The 15,993-nt window shown below is 54.0% G+C and overlaps 4 protein-coding genes across 4 annotated transcripts; 2 read left to right on the plus strand and 2 right to left on the minus strand.

The window, feature by feature from the left end:
* Nucleotides 1–1,710: 1,710 nt before the first annotated feature.
* Nucleotides 1,711–3,848, minus strand: SPBR_02461 (uncharacterized protein; the record flags this gene model as incomplete). Its single annotated transcript, XM_040760764.1, has 2 exons — nt 1,711–2,930; nt 2,999–3,848. The coding sequence occupies 2 exons, from the start codon at nt 3,846–3,848 to the stop codon at nt 1,711–1,713; spliced, it is 2,070 nt and encodes a 689-aa protein (XP_040620911.1).
* A 3,183-nt stretch (nt 3,849–7,031) lies between these two features.
* On the plus strand, nt 7,032–10,069 carry SPBR_02287 (uncharacterized protein; the record flags this gene model as incomplete). Its single annotated transcript, XM_040760590.1, has 4 exons — nt 7,032–7,382; nt 7,474–7,716; nt 7,891–8,772; nt 8,843–10,069. 4 exons carry the CDS (start codon nt 7,032–7,034, stop codon nt 10,067–10,069), a joined length of 2,703 nt encoding a protein of 900 aa, XP_040620912.1.
* Nucleotides 10,070–10,897: 828 nt separating this feature from the next.
* On the plus strand, nt 10,898–11,758 carry SPBR_03136 (uncharacterized protein; the record flags this gene model as incomplete). The annotated part of the gene is made up of 3 exons (XM_040761439.1): nt 10,898–11,458; nt 11,515–11,706; nt 11,732–11,758. 3 exons carry the CDS (start codon nt 10,898–10,900, stop codon nt 11,756–11,758), a joined length of 780 nt encoding a protein of 259 aa, XP_040620913.1.
* Nucleotides 11,759–12,176: 418 nt separating this feature from the next.
* On the minus strand, nt 12,177–15,222 carry SPBR_02284 (uncharacterized protein; the record flags this gene model as incomplete). Its single annotated transcript, XM_040760587.1, has 2 exons — nt 12,177–13,249; nt 13,317–15,222. 2 exons carry the CDS (start codon nt 15,220–15,222, stop codon nt 12,177–12,179), a joined length of 2,979 nt encoding a protein of 992 aa, XP_040620914.1.
* Between the last annotated feature and the right edge of the window lie 771 nt (nt 15,223–15,993).

Below are 15,993 nucleotides of genomic sequence, written 5' to 3' on the forward strand. Positions count from 1 at the left end.
ACGTCCACGATTTACATGTCGTGCAGTGGTAGCTTTCTAACCGTTCTTTTGACATACCTCCCCGCTATTGTGACTGTCAGCATCCGCATGTCAACATGGGTGCTTCTAACATATGACGAAGGCGTTTTTTGGCGACATTTTCCATGTTCAGGCGGACTCAAACAATACGTTAAGGACGTGTTAAGCCACGAATACGACAACATTCAATTTGTCATATTCTTTCGCCAAGACATCAAAATCCTCATGAAATGCAATTCTGTGGCCACCACGGTCCGAGGAAAATAAAAGCTCTGCTTCCTGCAAATATTGAACCAGCTAGTTTGAAAAAATAGCATCGCATTTGCAGACCCAAATATCGCAATCGATCAAGTTGTGCCCAGTGGCACGACTTGCACCATAGCCAGTGCGTTAATGTCCATGCACTCCGCGGCAACGCCGCCCCTTGCATCATTGATGTTTGCGGAACAGAGAAGGCCCTCGAGGCCGTTTTGCTCTGCCTGCGAGGGTGACCACATGTGAGCGAACGGACAGGCCCACGTGGCGAAGATGTCTGCAGTCTCCGACCCGGCGGTTTCTTCGGTGCGAATGGAGGAGGATCTTATGCCATAATTATCTTCTTTTTTCTCAATAGTGTTCAACATGTAATGGCCACTGCCATAAAGGAGCTACTGGCATGGGCGGGGATTTATTCTTGAAATGTTTATTTGCTTTAATTTCAATAGGAAACCATAACGAATATATAATACTAGAACAAAAGGAAACAGTAAAGAAGCAACGGTAGAAAATGAATGCATTTGCGCCGTATCTTCAAGTACCAACGCCGACCAGACAGGTAAAGAAACTTTTGAGATCCTAGCACGATCTGTATACAGAAAGAGTAGGGTACAGCTGAAATGAAATAAAAAAGATGAAGAATAAAAACAAACAGCGAAATAGAGCGTATAGACAAATGAAAGCTAAAATACAAGCAACAAGAGACAAAAAGTAATCGACAGTCATAATAGTAGAGAAGCCCTTTCTGGAGCGTCTCAACAACAAGGGAAACATAAGTATGGGGAGAAAGCCATTCGTCGCAAATCAATGACACGCATGAACAACTGTCGTCCGAAGGTACATACATCTACCGCTCTTTGCAGAGTCCAATCAAGGATTCAGACAGTTCATATTCGCTGCACCGAAGGCGAAACTTGGCGAGGGGGAGGGTGAAGGAAAATACAAGAGAAAGCCAGTGATATTCCTCATGAAATCGTCGCGTCTAAGCAACCGCAGTTGCCGTTAATTTCAGAAATGATCCGATAATGAATAGACGTAAACTTCAAAAACCTTACAAAGGACTTGAAGTCCGATAAGTTCAAAGCTGCAGTCTAGTGGTTGCCGCATTTTCTATCCAGCCAAACAAGAAGACAATAGACAATCGTAAGAAAGGGGCTTTTGTCGAGGCCGTTAGTCTGAAACGAGGCGAAGGAGATTGGCGGCCGTTAGTAAAGAGTCATCGAGAAGAGGCAGTAACGAGGGAGGGGACATTGTTGTTGGCAAGCAAAAATTCTTCTCGCGGGTGACAGAAAAGAGGTTAGAATCCAAGTTGTCGTAGTTGTTCTAATCGGTTCAGGTATGGGGGGTGTCGTAGAAATAGCAAAGTATATCGTATATCCATAGTGAGGGTTGAGTTGCGTACAGTCGTCCTGTCTAAATCAAAGAAGTCCCTCTGTCCTATAGAAAGATATTGTTGAGATCAGAGATGCTGCGTTGCCGCTTGTGGTTAGCAACATCGGCCATCGAGCTCGAGGCCTTGCGTTTCTGTACTGGAGATTCCTGCGGGCTCTGCACGTTGAATTCTGTGCCAAAGCCATTCAAGGTCTGGCGCTGCTTAGGTCGCCGCGGCGGCGTGATTGGAGTGGTGACTGCCTCGAGACTGCCATTCCGAATGCCGCGCAGGGTGCCCATAGTGTAGGGGCCCGAAAAGGCCAGCGAGTCCGCCGTCGCCTTGTTGCTGTAAATCAGCTGCTGGTTGATTTGGTTGCGGCGGAAAGCACTGACGGTGTCCGAGTTCTTGCCAAAGTGTGCCAGCAGAGGGGGCATGGCGTTGTCGTCCTCGCCAACATTGTCCTCCTGCTCATCGTCAGCACCAATCGAGCTGCTGGCAGCAAATGACGGGCGGCGGTTTGCAGGTGGGCCCATGGGTGTCGCCAGAGGTGTCAAGGCATCGTCCTCATCTTGCACGCCGCTGTCCAGATCGAGAAACAACTCGTCACCGGGCATCGGGGCCGGGACCGACAAATCAAACAACTCGTCGGCAGGGTCAACAACGCCATTTCCGTCACCACTTTCGGCCGTGTTACGGTCGAACTGGATAAAGTCCTCGATGCGAAGATTTGACTCGCCATCGTCCTCAATATATTCGCCGGAGAAGTCGCTATCTTCGGCAACGAACAGGTCGGAACTGAGATTGGGGAAGAAGGCCTCGATAGGGCCAATGTTGTGGGTCTGCATGTAGTCGCCCAATGTGTTGGAAGAAATCATAGCACCCATCATTACTGACGAGGAATTGCTCATGAGCGGGGATGACTGGGTCACGTCGTTCTGGGGCGGAAGAAGAAGCGGGTTCAGGTCGAACAAAGGATCAGACATGATATCTAGGTGCTGCTGCGGTTGCTGCTGCTGCTCCTGTTGCTGGTGGGGAGCTTTCTGGGGCGTGTAGATGACCATCTTGCCGGTATGCGGGTGGATGAAGGCAACAGGCCGTTTGCCACGCTTTGGAGTCAAGACATACCGTCTAGCACGCGGCTGACCCTGGCGCTGAAGGGGCACCTCCGCATCCGAGTCTGGGTCTGAGAATTCCTCGTCGCTGTCGATGAGCTGGATGCGGCGGGCCAGCTTTCGCCGGATGGGGATGAACTCTGGCTCTTCATCCTCAGTCGTATCGCCGTCGGCTGAGACGGACGCATTAGTAACAAAAGGACAACAATCAGAAACAAATGCCCGATTGGCTTAGACTCACTTTCATAGCCATCAAGTTCAGCATCGTCCTCCTCCTCATCTTCATCCTTTACTTTCTTCTCTTCTTCGTCTGCGAGAGCCTGGGGGAAAACATCCGCATTTGGATCGGGCAGCTCAGCGGCCAGCAGGTCGGCATCCGAGAAGTGGATGAGGGGCTCCTGCTCGAGGCCATAACCGGAGCTGTAATCCCAGAAGGACGAGCTCACGGATGAATCCGAGTCGTGCTCAATCTCGCGGCGGAAGCCGGGGTCAAGCGAGCCCTGCTCGACAAATATGTCGGGGAAGTACTGGCTATCACGCAGAGATACGTCGCTGGTGGTAGAGTCGCTGTCGCTGTCTGGAACGCCGGCAAAGCGTACCTGGCGCTTTGCGGGTGTCGCCCGGCCTCCAGCCTGGTTGGCATCCGATTCGGAGACACCGTTCCAGCTAGCACCGTCGTCGACGAACTTGGCCTTGAGAGCCAAAGTACCGTCGCGGTGGCCACTGCTGGTGTCCATCTCGTTGGCGAGCTCGGCAAAGTCGGCGTCATCCAGCTCCTCCAACTCATCGTCGTCGTCGTCGTCGTCGTCATCGCTAGCCGCGCCGTCTGCTTCCTCTTCGTCGGCGTCTTCTTCTTCGTTTTGGTCAGGGGGCCGGGGAGAAGGTGCGTGACGAGCCTTGGTCACGCCCTGAATTATATGCTTCTCCTCGGCCGCATATACATCCTCCTCGTCGTTGTCTTCGGAGTCGCTAACTTCTTCGAGTGCGGAGTATCCGCCGTCCGAGGAAAGGTCGAGGGAAGAGGAGACGTCGGAGTCTCGCCGACGCTTGGACTTGGCTAGCGCAGCCTTGCGGCGAATGTTTCGGACCATGGTGGGCAGGGGTAAATTGTTCGTGAGGAGAAAACAGTACTGCAGGGGGGTAGTGCCGCACCAAAAAAAAAAAAAGGCGGTGAAATTTTTGAAAATGGAATATTTCTGTCAACTGGCGACACAATAGCGTTTGATATGCTTTCACTTCTGTTGAATGGCAGGGGAAAAGGCCAAAGAAGTCGATATCGGATCGTAGAAACCTGAACCAAAAGGTTTTCAGGGTGTAATGGATTTCAAGACGGGGAGGGCGGTCAAGAAAATCTCGAGTAGGAGAGAAGGCAGAGATAATGGTACGGAGTAGAAATGTGGAAATCGGTCTAAAAAGACAAAGGAAACAAGGAGTAAGAGGATGAAATAGGAAATAAAAGTCTAGGTCGAAAGCGGTATTGTTGAAGCACGTTGGTTGTATCAAAGTCGAGGCGTTTGTCGCGAGGGATTCAGAATTTTTGGGTTGTGAATGCCACGATCTGTTGCAAAGGTCGAAGTCGATCGCGGTCCCAGGGCAGCGGCAAGGCCTGGAGGGGGTAAACTCTAGTCGAGAAATAGAATTTGGCAAAGATCTTGATTTGAAGACGGTCGTTGAAGCTGCGGGACTGCAGAACGCTGCCCTCCCTCTCCGTCACATTCGTCGACGGAATGGACGAGAAGGAAGGCAGCGTCCCACAGTGGGCATTTACAGCTCAGCGACGGCGGTGTACATCTTGGGAAATTCTCGACAAAGTTTAATGTATGTTTTCTGGTGCTCTGAGCGGTAGGTCGACTTCGTTGTCTGGTAAGGGGTGTTGTTGATGTTTGGAGTTGAAGATGAGGAGGGAAGGAGAGGACGGAGAAGGATGGTGAGAAGAGGCGGCGGTGGGAAAAAGATATTTCTTTCGATGGCTCCACTTTTTCCCTTCTCTGTAACTTTTTTTCCCTATCAAATGTATCAGCGCATGTGCACAGTTGGCACTAAAGTCTTAGTGGGACATTTGGTCACAGAACGCCCCAAAGATCCACGACCACCGCTATTTCTCTAAGCAAGGACGGCACTATGCCACCAGTCATCTAAATCGGCGAGTCATACCAGAAGAGGTCTTGCCAGAGTGCCACGCATCAAGCTTCTCTCGATGAGAAGTAAGAAAAGAAGCCTCGGAAAGAGAGTAAATACGCCTACCAGCTCAAGCAAAAAATAAGCGTCCCAGTCGCGACTCGACTCGACGCAACAGGCAAACACGATCAATACAGCAGTGCACAGAGCCTTCCGCCTTGATTAACCAAACGGCCATTTCCAGAAACGGCCACCCACCAAGGAGGACACAAATGCATGCTGCAGGCTGTAATTAAAACATCGCTTCGCTCCCTTCCCAGAAGCAAGGAAACGCTCTACCGCCTTTGCCCTCTTCTGTCCCATTGGCACGGCTACTTCCCGCCATGTTGTAACAGCGGGTCCCCGCCCCTTGAGACGGCGCAGGACGCAGAGAAGCAGCAGAGAGCAAGCGACAAAACAGCCAGGACACATCGCGGTATCTTACACCGCCATTTCAACCACGACAATATCTCGACGCCGCGACGACGTGGCCGGTCACAACGGGCCGCCAGCTGCAAGATGGCCCGATGGAGCACATTCACGGTTCCGAAGCACATGGACGCTGCTGGTGCCGAAGCAATTCTCAGATTCCAACCGTCCTAGTAATCGAGGATGGACACTACGCACACAATGTACATTTTTTCATTTTTTCCCATTCTCTCAAGTCGTCGCTGCAAGAAAAATGTCCTAAGCGCGCAGGCCCTCTGTTCACGCTGTCGCGTTCAAAAAGTTTCCCAAAAACAGCTGCCAGGGCCGTCTGCCGTGTCTGATCCCCACTGCTCTGCATGTGCATTGGCCAAACCACAGGACTCCGAATTAAAACAGGCATGTTACAATGTCAAAAAGCAAGCGATGCCCACAGGAGCTCACTAATTTCCTTGTTGCCACAACATCGACTATGAAACAGTGGAATAGCCTCCAAAGGCAAACGGAACACCACAGCAAGCTCCAAACAGCAGCCTCAGCGAGCCAAGGACCCTTACCAGGCGACCTCCGGTCAGCAGGTTTCGAGGAAAACTTTGCTGCTCCACTGAACAAAGGGGCAATGACGGCGACGGGCGACCATCGCCCTCGTCGCCGTAGGCAATGATGCACTCCAGGCGCCAGTGATGTCGCTGGTCTCCACCGGGAGATCCGTCGACGGAAATTTGCTAGCGCCACCGCTCCAGCCGTCCACGAAGGCCTCGGCCAGTTGACTTCCGTCATCGTTTCTCGAAAAAGTACCTCTGCGAAACCAAAGAGGCGTCCATAGCGACGAGGTTTTCTGTCATGCGATGTCCCGTTCCGCCCGTACAAACAGGAAAGCGCGAACCTTCTCGGAGCCAGCTCCGGCAGGGCAGCCAATCCATGGCAGGCATTTAAACACCCCCTCCCTCAGCGTTCACTATTGTAGGGAAGGAAAGAGTCACCACGGCTGCTATGAGTCAGTTGACCCACTGGTGATGAGTTTTCTCTTGGCAAGTAAGTGCCTTGTACCAACGGGGTAGGCACGACCTACTGTGCAGTGCGCGTACAGGGTAATTACAACAAACACTGAATCCATTTTCTTCACTGTGACACCTCATCCGAATATCAACAACGCGTCCATGCCATGTGAGGCTTGCAGTACGACGTACGGAGCAGTCACAATATTCGAACCGCCACCTCCTTCGCCTTGTCGTTTTCCAGGCAGAGCCGCCTAAACTCGTAACAAAATCCAGCCAACGCGGGGGTCAGTGTCATTGTCTTAGCCTACGGTTAGAAAAAAAAAAAAAAAAGAAAAGAAAAGAAAAAAAAGAAAAAAAGGACTCTCGCAAAAAACTTTTTAGTGGGTCTGTCCTTATCTTATCGCTAGGCCGCCATCCCGTTGCCCGGTGAGCTCTGCCATTCCCAATTAGGCAAGAGTAAATATACGGGACCCAGTTGTCGGGCTCAAGCTTTTGAGGTTGTGCATCACCATGTGCTGTTTTGGTCCACTGAGATAGAGTAATCCATTGTCCGACATCAACCTTCTTGCATCACGGTCTTGTGCTCTCTTTCCGACGTATCTTTATATACTTCCATTTCATCTATTCACCTACATGCATCAAATCTGATACCATTCGCATCGCATCTCTTCGACTTCCTCATTATTCACGATGGATTCGCTTCCGTCGAACTCGAAATCACACAGCCTGTTCCAGGTCTACCTCCGACTGCGGCCACCACAGACTGGAGCCACCGCGGCGGATCGCTTCCTCGATGTAGAGCCGCCAGCAACAGATGCCGCGTCGACCGCACCGACTCACATTCGCCTCAACCCGCCCAACGACCGGCGGCGTGCGATTGAGAAGTTCTGCTTCACACAGGTCTTTGAGGAGGACGCCAGCCAGCTTGATGTTTTCCACTGCACCAATGTTGTTCCGCTGGTTGAGGGCGTGCTCGCACCCCATGGCGGTGAAGGCACCGATGCGCTGCTCGCCACGCTCGGCGTCACGGGCTCTGGAAAGGTATCAACAGCTAGAGGCTTCGCCATTGTCATCGGCATCGTCGGCATTGCAAACACGTTTAAAACAGACAGACACTAACCGAATTCTACAGTCGCACACAATTCTCGGCTCTCGGTCCCAGCGCGGCCTCACACAGCTCACGCTCGACGTTCTTTTCCGCTCAATCGGCCACAACATTGCCGACTGCGCAACATCTTCGTCTCTCGAAGCTTCGATCAACGCATCCGACGCATCCGAAGCCACCATCTACACAGCATCGACTTTCCTCGACTCGGTGTATGCCGACGCTTCTGGGCCGTCCCACTACAGCTCGCGGGCTCCCACTCCCATGATCGTACGACCCCCTTCTCCTCATGATCTCTCTGACACACCTCCCTCCCCAGGGCAGCAATATAAAGATAAAGACGACTTGCCGGAATGCAACAGCAGTCTCAGTGAGCTGCCCATACCAGGCATGTTTCCGACCAGTCCAAGCCCCAGTGGGCGTCAAACTGCAGGCCTTCGACAGGCCAGCGTCCGAATCGTCCGCCGCGAAGACTACGCAGTTCCTACAACAAGCTGTGCTTTGCCGGTACCAGTGACGCCCGTCAAACAGACAGCCGTAGCAAGATGCGGGCTGAATGTGCTGCCGGGCCCTGGCAACAAGGCCAAGACCAAGCCCGCCTCCTCTGCCAAAACGCCACTGACGGCGCGACGTTTTATGGCGTCCACGACCGCGTCGTCAAAGCAGCAAAAACACATGAATGCTAAATGTTTCTTTTCACAGGGCGACTACTCGTCAGCCGGTGCACCGCCGCCGCCAACCCCTCGCCGTCTTCTCAACCGGCCATCTGCTTTCCCGCAACAACCCGACATTAGCGGTGTGAATGTCAACAGCGATCCGGGCTCCCAGTATACCGTGCTGGTGTCGATGTACGAGGTCTACAACGACCGCATCTTCGACCTGCTGACGCCACCCATCAAGTCAGCTGCGACCAAGGAATACCGCCGGCGGCCACTGCTGTTCAAGAGCACAGAGCTCTCGCCTGATCGGAAGGTGGTCGCTGGTCTGCGCAAGATCATCTGCAGCAACCTGAACCAGGCGCTGTTGGTGCTTGAGGCAGGCCTTCACGAGCGCCGTGTCGCCGGTACCGGTAGCAACAGCGTCAGCTCGCGCAGCCACGGCTTTGTGTGCATCGAGGTCAAGAAGCGGTCCGTACAGGGTCGTCACAAGGAGTCAGCGCTGTGGACCGGGAATGTTTTGACAATTGTTGATCTGGCTGGCAGCGAGAGAGCACGCGACGCCAAGACGGCTGGCGCGACTCTTGCTGAGGCTGGCAAGATCAACGAGAGTCTCATGTATCTGGGACAGTGTCTGCAGATGCAGAGCGACGTTGGTAGCTCGACCAAGGTAAGGAGGGATAACGCCGCAATCACCCGCTCCGGTGCCATCGCCGCCACGCAGCTAACACATGCTACAGCCCAACATGGTGCCATTCCGCCAGTGTAAACTCACCGAGCTTCTCTTCTCCAACTCCTTCCCATCCGCGTCCATGCAGTCGTCGCACTTCGGCCAGTCTGTTCGGCGGAACCCTCAGAAAGCCGTCATGATCGTCACCGCCGACCCGCACGGCGATTTCAACGCCACGTCACAGATTTTGCGCTACAGCGCCCTTGCTCGCGAAATCACTGTTCCGCGCATCCCGTCCATTACACAGACGATTCTGGGATCCGCGCCGGCCACTTCGCAGCATGGTCCTCTCGGCACGTCGCCCCCTCTGTCAACCATCAGCACCGCTAGCAGCGGCCACCATGCCGGCAATCACACTGTGCAACACCACCGGCCTTTCTTCCCGCCTGGGAGCACAGCCAGCTCAGCGCCACACAACCGAACATTCTCCCCGATCAGCAATGCGTCTTCCGAAGACCGCGTCACGATGGAGATTGCTGCTCTGGAGATTTCGCGCATGTCGGAAGAAATCGACTACCTGCGGGCCTCGCTCGAACAGGAGTCTGAGAAGCGCCATGAGGCGGAGTCCCACCTGCTCTCCATGACCGACCGGATGCTGGAGCAAGAGCAAGAGATCCGCGAAGACTGTGCGATTGAGTTTGAGACGCGCTTGGCCGTTGAGATGGCTCGTTGGAAGGCGAGCCTCGAGGTCGAGAAGGAGCGTGGCGAAGAGCACTGGGACCGCAAGGTCGAGGTGATGGAGCGTCTGCAGAGCACAGAGACTGACGAGAATCAGGGCAGTCGTGGCCGCTGCGATCATGAAGACAAGGAGAATGTCCTGGTGGAGAACCTTGAGGACGAGAATGAGCGCTTGCGGCGCGAAATTGCCGTTCTGAAGCGGGAACTCACGGGCCGCTCACCTGTAAAGCGCAAGCCTTTGCGCGAGCGCGACGATCTACCGACGGCTTCGCCAGGTGCCTCCACGCCAGCGTCCGCCGGTCGCGCAGCCGTCGACAGGCATGCCGCTGCAGGCAGCTCTGCCGAAAAAGTGCTCGAAAAGGCCGGCGAAAGCCTCCGGCGGAAGATGGAGAGGTTACGCATGAGCGACGATGATGCTGACACCATTATGGGTCGTCCCAGCGGGCGTCCCAGCGGTGCGTCCGTCAAGTCCACCGCCAGCAGCGGCAGTCCAAAGAAGATGCGCAAGCTTTCGCCGAGAAAGTGGGATGTTGCTCTTGATGACGATGATTTGTTTTGAACATTTTGAATTTCAGAGGGCAATTTTCATATTGAGGCTAGATTTCTTCTTTATTTTGTTTATATTTATCTAACGGATTCGTTCTGTTGTACGTCTGCTTTTGTTTGAGGTTTCTTGTGGATACAGATACCCAGCAATTTTTAACTGATTTAAGTCCGGTTTGATCGTGCATTCTTTTATTGTGCTCTATGAATGACCGTATATGACGACTCACTTACAATAACTCTTTTATAACATTTTTTGGTTGTTTCCTATTTATTGAATTTTATTATGGTACTTATTTTTACAGAAAATCTCTTTCATTTTACTTCATTGCCTTGTGTTTATTTTCATTTTTCACTATTTTCAATGGCAAAGTACGCGACAAAAGATTCAAATAAACCGCCACGACTCTGAACTCATCGGTGACAGAATGGCGGGTAAATTGCTTATGGCAACTCAGCGATCAGACCATCACGGAGAGACTGATTGCACAACCCAAGACGGGTTTTAATATATGTCTAATTCAAATTACCAGGTGCCTTTTTATTCTCCGTGCTCTATGCCATGCTCTTCCATTCCGATTAGTCCGCCCATATTACCGGCAGGATGCCATGCATTGTTGCCTTTGTCATGGATGAAAACGGGGAGGAGGGCAAACGAAAGCGGGTCGACATCTGCCGTTGCCCTTTTATTTTATGAAAGGAGGGGATATGCTCTCATGATGTGATGACAGTTTGCATTCTCTCGTCCCAGTACCGTCGTCACACTTCACTGCGAAGCGGATCAAACAATCAGAAAAAGAGGAGAGAGAGTAGCACTATCAGAGTTGACAGCAAAATCTTCAACATGCGCCCTTTCGTCGCCATCGCCGCCATCGTGGCCATTGCCACGGCCTCTCCGTTCCGACTGCTGTCTCTTCCACCGGTATCGACGCCTGCGTCTGCTGAGATGGCGGCCAAGGACAAGGGCGCCCTTGTAGACGACTTTGACCAGAACAAGCAGCACCAAGAGAACCAAGATCACAAAATCCACCAAACGGTGAAGCTCACCCACCACCGCCTGCCCCTGCGTGGCCTCGAACATGGCTACGGCTATCGCCTCCAGCGCAGCAACACCAGCCCGGGCAAGGCTGTCGTCTACGTGCCGGTCCGTGCAAGCGCCCCGAAGGGCACCACTACTGAAGCGCCGCACGCCACCCACGACACGGTGGCCGATAAACACAGGCTTCATTCGCGCGTCGCGGACAGTGCCGACGCCGCCGGCCTCACCGCGCCCCCTCCGTGCCAGCCCATGAGCCCGCCGCCGGACGAGACCGCCACCAAGGAACGCTTCGGCAAGTTTGCCAACGCCTTCCTCGTCACTAAGAATATTACCGAGGCCTTTACCTACATTTCCGAGGGCTACATTGTGAGTTCACTATGAATAGAGGATATCGTTTGGTGCTTGCTGACCAGAGCCTGTAGAACCATAATCCTGCCGCGAAGAACGGCGCCGCATCCGCATGGGGCATACTGAGTCCCATCTGGGCCTCGCAGAACATCACAGTGTTGCGGACGACATTCAAGGGCAACTATGGGTGGCTCAACTACCGCGCTGGCGGCTTCGGAGAAGTTGTCGATCGGTACCGTTGGGACGCCGGCTGCATTGTGGAACACGTAAGTGTCTCTTCTGTACTTCCAGTCTACGTGCTGCGAGCCTATGCTCTGAAATTGGATCCCAACTAACATCATGTAGTGGGACCAAGGTGAGAAGTACCCTTCTAGTTAGGCAGCATACAGTGTGCTACAGCCTACGTCTGTTTCTGGCTTGCTTTGCCTGCTTGATGGAATCGTGCTTGTTTATGCATTGTGATGTATATTTTTTACTTGGTATAGCTGTACCATAATCTATTTCGTAGTATCTCCGACAATTATGAAATCCTTGAACGTTGATAATGAAACAAAAATGCGTTTTGTCGTGACATAAAATCCAAAAGCTCGAGATATAATAAAAAGCAAAGATGTAGAACAGAAAATAAAGATACGTAGAGATGTACCCCCCAAGAACTGTGATATCAAGATTAAAAAAGAAATACAATTGGAGAAAATGTCGTGCAGTGCCTCGGCCAGCCTGCTTGACTGCTTAACTACCGGGCCAGACCAATGGTGTTGCGGCGACCGCGCTCTTCACGCACACCGTCGCGGGTGCGCGTCGAGCCCGTCAGCCGGCCCCAGTCCTCCCACTCCTTGGCGATCTCCATAAGCACACCACCCATCACAGCGGCACTTGCCATCAGGCCGTGGCCCTCGCCCTCCAGCACACGCACCTCGCAACGGCGCATGGTCTTGCCGAGCCAGCGCACGTTCTCAACGGGGACACGCGTGTCGCGCGAACCGTGGTGGATAATGACGGGGCGCGTAATGTCCACGTAGCGGAAGCCGATCGTGTGGCGCCGCTCGAGGCAGACAAGCAGGTCCACGGCTGGGTTGGCACCTGTCGTGGCGAGGTCCCAGATGGCGTGGGTTAGACGCGAGTCGTACGTAGCCTGCCGCTCGCGGTCAGCAATCGCATCGGCGGCAGCAGCCAACACTGCTGCCTCGCGCGCCTCGCGTGCCGACATCATCGCAGCCGCACCGGATGCGCCGGATGCCGACTTTCTGTGCACTAGACCTGCCGAGCCTACAGCGGCGCCTGGAGAGGCGCCATGCAGCCGCAGCCGGTCCATCTCTTCGATTGAGGTGAACTCTTTTGGTGGGGACGAGCCGGACGCGTCACCCGCACCCCGCCGTGCGGCCAGTATATTCTCCTTGTTGTCAACGGGAAGCGGGTTGTTCTTATGCGCGTCCTTTTCGCGCTCCTTGGCTAGGTTGGCGCTCGACTTGCGCTTCCGCTTCGGCGTCTTGGGGAGGCTCGAGGTGATGGAGCTGCTTGTGGCAGACATGAAGCTGGAGTTGGCCGCTTTGAGGAAGGGAGTAGGCAGGGCGCGCAAAATACGCTGAGACGTCGGGATGGCATTCGTTGGAGGCAGGGGTGTTTGTGCTGAAGAGCCGAACACGGACATTTGAGAGGGAGGAATCCACGGCGCGAGGAGGTGAATGCGACCACGGATATGCTGAGGCATCCGGAGAGCTGTCGCCAGAGCATATATGGCACCCGCCGAGTGGGCAAGAATCGAGAACTTGGTGATTTTCAGAGCCTGGCAGATGGCGTACACATCATCTGGTAGGAATCTTTGGTCAGCAAAGGCAATCAACGAGTACGTCACAAAGTAAAAAAAATAACATACCAGGCCAGCTCAATGGGGTGGCAGTGCCGTCCGCATAAGGCTCACTGTCACCAACACCTGGTCGATCTGGCGTGATGAGGCGTAGCTTGAGCGTCAAAGCAAGCTCGTCATAGAAGGCCATGATGTACCGTGTCAGACCCATGCCGACACAGCAGAAGACGGCGGAGCCCTCACTGTCACCAACCTCTGAGAAGGAAATGATACGGCCAGTCTGCGGGTGACGAATCTTCTGGGATAATCTTGGCGAGCAGAGGTATGCCTCGACGGCATCGTCAACACTGTCTGCGCTTTCCGGCCGCTCGTAGACGACGTGAGTATCCTCGGCGGACGTTCTACCGCTCCGGCTACCCTCGATTACAGAGAGCATTGACTTGTCATCTCTACCGAGCGGGCCAGACAGTCTCTTCAGCTTCGAACCAGTCCGCTTCAGATCGGTCTGGTCAGTGCTATTCCGACCGGAGCGGCGGCGGCCATCCAGGCTGCGATCGCGCCGCCTGCCCTGGGCAACCGCCGGGAAGGGCGCGCCATCCTCCATATCTTCGTCAGGAGAGGCTGTGTCGGAGCCGAGATTATTAGAGGCAAAAGGAAACGAACTGGATTCGACTGGCCGTTGGCTACCGCTCGGCTGCTTCGCCAGAGCTGTGTCCTCGCCACTCTCGCCTCTTCCCCGCATTGGCTCTTTTGCGTAATGTGATGATTCGCCCTTCGAATTAGATTGTGAGGAGTAGTAGGGGTACTGCGTCTGAGACTGAGACGGTTGCTGCTGATGCTGTTGTTGCTGCTGCTCCTGCTGTTGCCTTTGTTGCTCTTGTGTTTTTCTCCTCACGAGCTCAGGGCGTTGTCCAACATCCGAAAATTTGCTAAAGTGGTGCTCATCAAGTTCGTGAATGGTACTGTTCGCTGATGGGTCCTGCTTTTGCTTGGAGGAACGCCGCGATGACCGCTTGCTGGCATTGGGTCCGGTTTTGTGTAGACTGGAATCGCGAGCCGGGATGGGCCGTGGGCTTGGTGCGCCATTGTCGAGGGACGGGCGGGAAGCATCTCTGTTGTTAGGCGAGTCGGGGTGTGTTTCTTCGCTAATAGGGGTTTCGGCCAAGAATGGATCAGCCCGCGGCGCGGCGCCGCTGTTGATGCTCATCCGATCGCTGGCACCGCCAATGCTGGTGCGCTTCTTCTCAGCCTCCTTTTCGCGGAGGCGCTCTTTACTGCTCATATACATGAGGCCTTTCTGGGCGCGCCCTGACTTCTTGCCCCAGCTATCGTGTGACGACCGGCGCCGTAGCTCAGGTACGGGCGACACGGCACCGCGCTCAATGGAGACGTTGCCTATGCTCTGGGCATCCGCATCCCGCGACGCCAAGGAGCCCTTGGACGATGGGCGGGAGCTGCTACGGCCAGACAGCAGCGACTTCAGGCCGCCCGCGTTTGATGGGTCCTTGGCAGGAGATTTAGGCGCGGTAAGTGGCGAGAACCCGCTCGGGGGCTTGGAGGTTCGAATGACGGGAGGACTTGCGGCAAGCTCGTCTAAGGGTGTACTTTCGTCGACAGCGTCAGCTTCGGCGGCGTTGACAAAAGCACCGTAGTCGACGCCAAACGAGCCGCCGGTTGGTGATTGAGGGACGGAGCCGAGATTGTCGGGTGACGTGCCGAAGGGGCTGTCGAAGTGGGAGTTGGCCGGTTTCGAGATAATAGACAGGCTCGTAATAAGGGACGAGATAACTTCGGGAGAGGCGGGCGAGATGGCTGGGCCGTGGGAGGAGGGAAGGTTTCGTGATAGGGACGGCGTGGAGGCAGACGAGGCAATGTTCTTTCGGCGAGCTTGCTGGTGTGTCTGTCGCGGAATTGGAGGTGTGGAGGGAACGGGAGGAATTGCTGGAGCAGCAGAAGTGCTCGTAGAGGTCTCCATGTTGGGCTGTCTCTTGACTGCTTGGCCTCGTGTTTTAGAGTACCTTTCCTGGCTTTCCGTCTGATGACCCCAGATGACCAAAATAGAGCAGGTTAGAGCGTCCAATTCAAGCGCAGTCAATAAAGAGCGTGCTCTGAGTTTAGGCCGATGCGCCAGAAGAAAGTGATATTGGGGCAATTTGCACCTGCATCGGTGTCCACTAAATCTAGTGGCCGAAGTGTTTTGGCGCAGGCACGGGCATCCAATGTAAAACAAATGGGGAGGAAAAAGGAATGTAAGAAGGTCGGGAAGAGGAAGAACCCGTATGGCAAGGAACGTGCAGGAAGACAGGTACAAAAGTTTCGAGTATCGCTGTCGCGCTGGACGTATGTCGCTGGTATCGTTTTGTTGTACTTCGATGAGAACGCGCGCTTTGCCCTGGTGCAGTATTTTGTGTTGAGAAAGGGGCGGACTGTTTTCCTAAACCTGCCAACCAACGATGACAGGCAGACAATATCGGCGGTAGGTACAGGGTGAAAGGAGGGACTGTGCCGACTAGCTTTTTTCTTTTTGCGCAGGCCTTCCGAGCTGTGAGCAGCGGAGTGCGAGGTAAGACGAGGAAAAAGAAAGAAAAGAAGCAAGGTGACCTGGGTCTGCCTGTCAACTAGACAGGTTTTCGACGCGAGGGAGGAAACTGGTTGGAACCGACACGACTGAGATAGGCAAGAGGCGCTGCTGCGTGAGAAAAAAGCAATTGTCGAACTCGTACTTCTGCGATTGGGGTGTGTGGTG

The sequence above is a fragment of the Sporothrix brasiliensis genome (genome assembly GCF_000820605.1).
Source record: "Sporothrix brasiliensis 5110 chromosome Unknown Cont17, whole genome shotgun sequence".
NCBI classification, from domain to species: Eukaryota; Fungi; Ascomycota; class Sordariomycetes; order Ophiostomatales; family Ophiostomataceae; genus Sporothrix; species Sporothrix brasiliensis.